Source organism: Pongo pygmaeus, chromosome 12, assembly GCF_028885625.2.
Source record: "Pongo pygmaeus isolate AG05252 chromosome 12, NHGRI_mPonPyg2-v2.0_pri, whole genome shotgun sequence".
NCBI classification, from domain to species: Eukaryota; Metazoa; Chordata; class Mammalia; order Primates; family Hominidae; genus Pongo; species Pongo pygmaeus.
Window position 1 is genome coordinate 98,682,752 of NC_072385.2, and position 6,454 is coordinate 98,689,205.

General features: G+C 35.6%; 1 protein-coding gene across 1 annotated transcript; it reads left to right on the forward strand.

Annotated features, from left to right (window-relative positions):
• Positions 1-5,327: 5,327 nt before the first annotated feature.
• Positions 5,328-5,555, forward strand: LOC129030825 (small integral membrane protein 7-like). Its single transcript, XM_054476540.1, has one exon. It carries the CDS (start codon positions 5,328-5,330, stop codon positions 5,553-5,555), a length of 228 nt encoding a protein of 75 aa, XP_054332515.1.
• The last annotated feature ends 899 nt before the right edge of the window (positions 5,556-6,454 follow it).

Consider the following 6,454-nt stretch of genomic DNA (forward strand, 5'->3'; position numbering starts at 1 on the left):
TGGGGTTTATTATTTTGTCCTACATATCCAAGTATATAAGCCACAAAACATGACTTTTTCAATAACATAAATTTGATACTCTTATTTCTACATGCCAAAGTCTCCATCTTTTTTTTTTTTTTTTTTTTTTTCTCTGTATGGTCAGAAATGAGCTGGAGAAAAAAAGGTGTCATTTATTGAGCCCCTGTAGGATTTTAACCCGTAGGTGGATAGCAGTCAAAGCTACTGGTATGAATGAAGGGAAAGTTTCCAGAGGAAGTACCTTAAAAATGAAGAGAAGAAAAGATAGAAAAGAGGAGTGAAGAGAAGTGAGTTAAGTTGAAGAGAGAAGAGGAGGACCTATTTCTTAGGGAAATTAATGTTGAAGAATCAGGACTATACATAATATTGTGAGAAGAAAACTTGATGGGATATACAAATATCGGAGTTTTAAAACTATAGAATAACAGAAAGGCATTTAAAAAAAGCTCTTCAAAAAATAGTGTTTGAGGGACAGGAATAAGGACCAGTCAATAAAACCAAGCACTGAAATGTACAGTAGGATGGGGCTAAAACATATCCTTAATATCTGGTAATCAGGATGTAATTGGGGCCTTAGAGTGAGCTTAAATTGGAGAAGAGAGCAGAAGAGGAGAGGGGAAGTGGTCTGGACCAGGTTGTGTCATTCTTGCTACTAAGGTTAGCGCAAAAGTAGTTGCTGTTTTTGCACTTAGAAGTGTGGCAAAAACTGCAATTACTTTTGCACCGGCCTAATATAATTGTTTGTGCCTGTGTGTATAGGCAAGCAGATAGATGTATGCATATTTTTATCTTCTTCAGCTTAATTTTATTTAATCAGCAAAAAAATTCTTGCAGGAGTCCTATTAAAATTGTTTGTGGCCAGAATTTTAAAATCAAACAGTGACATAAAATGCATAAGTAAGTTTGTTTATATCACCGATATCAGTAACCTTAATCATACACACTAATCCAGGAACAAACTTCTTGTCACACATAGAGCTGATTTTTAACAAACCACAAACATTCTGTGCAGGACAATTCTATGAGTAAAATATGAACATGAGAAAACATACTCTGTCATCTTCTATATTTTTAAAAAGATTTCTTTTTTCTCAAAAGAGATAATTTTTTTGGCCAAAATATGTAGTTTACTCATAGTACACAAAATGTTATGCCTGCATGTTTGTAAACCATCCCATTTTACCTAACAAAAGCAAACAACCATAGACAGATCAGCTATATTAGGCTCTGCCAGTATTTAAAGTGCCAACTTCAAAAATATTAGGTTAAGCAATTTTCTACTGTTACTTGTGCGAGTTATAGCATGTTATGGTGAACCTGAATATTTAGTCAGCATCAAAAATCAAAATGTAAATAAATAGAACCAATGGGCTACTCTTCTAAAAGAGTGTTGTTTCTGGAATACAAAATTCACGTTTTTTCAAAAAGCAAAAGGATAAAATTGTACGATTGGACTTTAGTTTAATTTATGGGGAATCTAAAACAATTTTAGGAGCTTAACACTGAAATAGCCCTTTGGGGTATTAACTCTGTCAACTGGCTTGCAAATCAGAAAATTGATAGCTCTATTATGAAGGCATGTGAAATATCATATACACAGACTGGATAAAATGCTTAATTCCTCTGTGAGATGACCAGAAATTGCTGACTGATTTGTTGGCTTAAATCCTGCTGAATGAGTCCCTTTCGATGCCTTAGACTATTCTATTAAATAATTTAAAATAGCTGGTACTAAAAAGGAAGAAATACATGAATTCAAATGGATTCTATTCAAATTAGAGAGTGTTTTTGAGGCAGATTTTCCTATCAAAATTATTAGTATTTCAGCTACACTTAAAAACTAAAACCTGAAGCTGAGTAGGGAAGAAGAAAGAGGCAAATGGTTTCTTTTTTCTCTGCTATTTCCTGTTCTTTTCTCAATCATCCCCACCAAACTGAGAATATTATTACAGTATTTTTATTGATGAAATATAGTATTATACACCTACTGTCAAGCCAATAACCAGATTGAACAAAAATAACACATTTGTTGAACATCTACCATGTGTCAGGCATTTTTTTAGGTATGCAGTACAGTATGGTGTATAAAACACTGTCCTTGCCCTAAATCAGCTTATATATTGCATGTGAGATGTAGACATCTTCAAAAAATTTTATTCTGAGAATTTTAAAAGATATATCATATTACAACTTTTTGAGTAACTTTTTCAATAAGTTGCTTTCAAATAACTAACTTTAAAATAAACTTAAGACTTCTTACATAAATACAAATTGCTCATTAATGTAATTAGAGATAGCAATATAAAATGGAAATAGGAATGAGGTTATAGTACCAAATACAATGATGTAAAGTCCGATAAACTCATCAGAGGTGGGAGATGTATTGATTCTTAGCTTTCTGGCAGCATGTTTTAATATTACTTAGGCACTGGTTAGGATCTTGTGCTCTGAACTTGGTAGATAGAATTGGTGGGTGTGGATGCGTATAGACAACTTACTATCAACTTTAAAGATTCTCTTTAAAATTTCTCCATAAAACTCTTCAAATTTGCCTTACAACACTATTCACAAACCTGAGAGATTGACTAATTATTTTCCAATTCCTTCATCATATCTTATTCACCTCATAGAATCAAAATTGCATGGTCTCAATTAAGCATTGTCCTATCTTGGGGCAGTCTCCAGCTTCCAACATTTTAACTCAATCCTACGAATTTATTTGGAGAATGTGTGAGTGTGTGAAAACTAACAAGATGTTTCTTGGAATAGCACAAACTAGCGTTAGAAATATCGGGCTAGTTTCTGCTCTTAGATGAGGACGAGACATGGTGAGCTAGCACATGAACCCACAGAATTTTTCATCAAAGGGGATAAATATCTCTTATAATCTATGCTGGCTAGTTATAACTGCTCTACACATTATGTGCATGCATAAAGAAAAACAAAACAATGATAGAAAATAAATTCCTTTCAGAAATTCCCAAAATCATGTGTTCTCAACACTTGTCCTTATTTATACTCCCCTGCTCTTTCTTGGTCTCTTGGATTCCTTGGGTCATCTATGCTGGCATTTTGTGAAAATGTGTTTTTAAAATGAGAAAGGCTGTATGACTATTCCCTTTGTTACACATTCAGAACTAAACTGGCTCATAATTAATTCATTACCAACTGAAATATGTTGTGACAATTGGGTTGGGAGTGTGACGGTAAGAGCCTTTCCAAAGTAAAGTGTGATAGAAGCTCACCATATCTACTAGGCTCAACCTTGCCTTGATCTCAAAACACAAGAGATACCTGATTCAGAACATTCACAGACTCACCATTATTGTACAATGATAATGTAGTGTATAGTATGTGAAGTCTAGCATTAGCACAACGTTGGGGATGCATTTAGTAAAGGCCTTGCCCAGCTAAATTCCATTTTGGTTTGGAATTTTTGTGTTCATTTTGATTGAAAAAAGTCTGTTATATTCAAAAATAAAACAAACAAACCAAAAACCAAAAATAACTCTTCAACACATTAAAACTCTGAAGAACTAAAAATGATTCTACCATACTCTAAGAATTATGCTCAATCCTAGTGAAACTTTGTTCTTTATATGGTTACTTTGACTCTTATTAGGCTACCTGAATTATAATATAGAAAGCTCACATCAGAATAGAATAGATATGAGAAAGTTGAAGGGTGTCTTATCTCCATTAACTTTTGTTAAGGAATCTAATTACTACCCTACGGAAAAGACTTTCTGACTTCAAAAAAGAAAGAAAGAAATCACCCTATCATTGAAACCACCTTGGCAAAAATTATGACAGCAAGATAAATCTAACAGGAACAGACTCCATCTTGCTTCTGACTTCACAAGCTAACTGCCCTTCCTCATTCTTGGATGTAGGCCAAGCTAACTATTGTAGAAATTTAGTTTATAGATTAACTTAAAAGCAAGGATGATAATAGACTCCTCCTGAAAATAAGGTCCTCCTTGTTCAGAGACTGAAAATGCTTTTGTAAAACTAAGAAAAGGCCACTATGTTAGAATTATGGTGGTGCCTGAATCCTGCAATGCTAGAAGCATAGTTAAGCAATAACCAGCCATTGTTCTCTGGCTTGCTTGCTGCTCAGGAATCATGTAGCTGAAGGTCACAAGATTTGTAACTTCCCCAGTTGCTCCTAGTGATAACATCCTTGCTGTGAAAACCTAAAATTGGTCTTTGAGATATTTTTCAGCCTTCTGCATTTGGGCATGCAAACTGATGCCACCCAGACCTGTGACTCATAACAAAGACTGACTCAACTGGTTCTATGACCCCCACGCAGAAACTGACTCAACATGAAAAGACAGTTTGGACACTGATTTCGTCCTCAAGCAATCAGCAGCACCCATTCCCTGGTCCCCTGCCCATCAAATTTCCTTTACAACATCTAGCCTCTGAGCTCCTGGGGAGGCAGATTTGAGAAATATATCCTGTCCTACTGCTCAGCTGCCTTTCGATAATTAAACTATTTCTGTGCTACACAACCAATGTCTCAGTTTGTTGCTTTACCTGTGCAGTACAAGCTGTAACATCTTGAATTGGTTGTTGAATGATGCAACTCTTGGAACAACTACATTCAAATAATGTCAAGACTAAGATTCATGGATCACTGGGGAGAAGAGATTGATATCAGGTTTCGCTAGGTGTTTTGATAGTCCAGATGAGAAGAGATGTTAGGGAACAAGAATGGAATATTCATGATCCTTAGTCTAAGTGGATTTTCATTAAAACAAAATTTTATTAAAAATTTTCATTTTGATGAAATTTTATTTTAACAAAGTCAAAATTTCATTTTAATGAAATTTTCTACCAGCCTCATCTTAAGAAGGAAACAATATTCATTCTTGTCTAAATAATAATAAAAATGGTAGTAGAAAGTGAGTATTACAAGTATACAAGTAACTTTAATATAAATATTTTTCTTTCATACAATTTTGGATATATGTACAATTCAGTTGTAGATTTATTTTATTAATCATCTTTAGAACTGAATATGATTTTTAATCAGAAAAATAATTATTTAATAAATTATTCTTGACCTTCTCCTGTGTTCTGTTTATATTATGAATCTACTGGAATTTCTAGAACTAACCCTTGGGTACCTTGATCTTTCTCTTGTTTTCTAATTCTAAGCTCATTTGTTTAAATTTCTTTGAAACTTCCTTAACCTTATATACAATATTATTATATTGACCCTCAGTCTTGCCCATTTTTTTCTGATTTTTAGCATTTATGTTAAAATATATTAACCATGGTTTGCTTTGGCCATAAAGATGATTGGGGACATCCTGCTGTTTGGGACATTGCTAATGAATGCTGGGGCAGTGCTCAACTTTAAGCTGAAAAAGAAGGACATGCAGGGCTTTGGGAAGGAGGCGTGGGAGCCCAGCACAGGTGACAACATTATGGAATTCTTACTGAGCCTCAGATACTTTTCAATCTTCACCATCCTGTGGAACATCTTCATTATGTGCTGCATGATTGTGCTGTTTGGCTCTTGAGTCCCAGATATGGAACCAGGAACAAATCTTCTCAGATGCTGAGTCTCTGTTCCTCCATTCCTGATGACTTCAAGAATGCTTTTAACCAGAAAACTAATGACCTTCATAGGAAGCCCAAGCTCTTGGTGTTGCAGTCTGCTTTGTCCCTAGTTCAGCTAGGTCCAAGTTCTTGTACTAAGACCAAGAAGAATAAGGCACATGGACAGCAGAGAATGAGTAGAATAGGATTTATTAAGCAGAAGGAAAGCTCTCAGCAAAGAGAGGTGCCCTGAAAGCAGGTTGCCAGAAATGGGGCTGAGTTCTTTTATATGGCAAAGACAAGGAATTCTTCCGTGGTTTCTGCCCAAATGGGAAAGGTAATGTTCTCCCTTGGTATTGCATCTACACATGCTTGGGGTTGGCCAGAGTGACTGAGTCTTGGCTATTACCCATGAATGGCTAAGCAAAACACATTAGGTGACTAAAACCACAATGCTAATGTCATGTTAAGGACATTATAATGAGTCGGGTCAAGTTAAGGACATTTAGGTCGATCTATTGCACCTGCTCCTAGGCCAGGACAGCCCCTTCTGAGCGGACATTTGGCATTAGAGGAAGTTCTTAATCAAATTTCTTTCCACTAGCTACAGGGGCTATGCAGATGTGGTCTCACAGGTATTTTTCCACTCCCAAGACCCTCCCTCTCTATCTGCCTAAGTAGCCTCTAACTGCCTCCTCTCTCGCTGGGGGGTTGAAAAATGTTTGCCAAGATGTGCACAGTCTCCCAGCCACCTCACAATTGTCAAAGATATTTTCACTTTGGTGACTGAATTGGAATGCTATTTACTGAAGGGGTTTCAGGAGGGTTTATATAAGGGGCTGTGATAAAATTGCATTTCCCACAGATAAAAGAACATGGT

What these genes read in the sequence shown, in the direction of transcription:
- LOC129030825 (XM_054476540.1), top strand. Translation starts at nt 5,328, where the DNA reads ATGATTGGGGACATCCTGCTGTTTGGGACATTGCTAATGAATGCTGGG.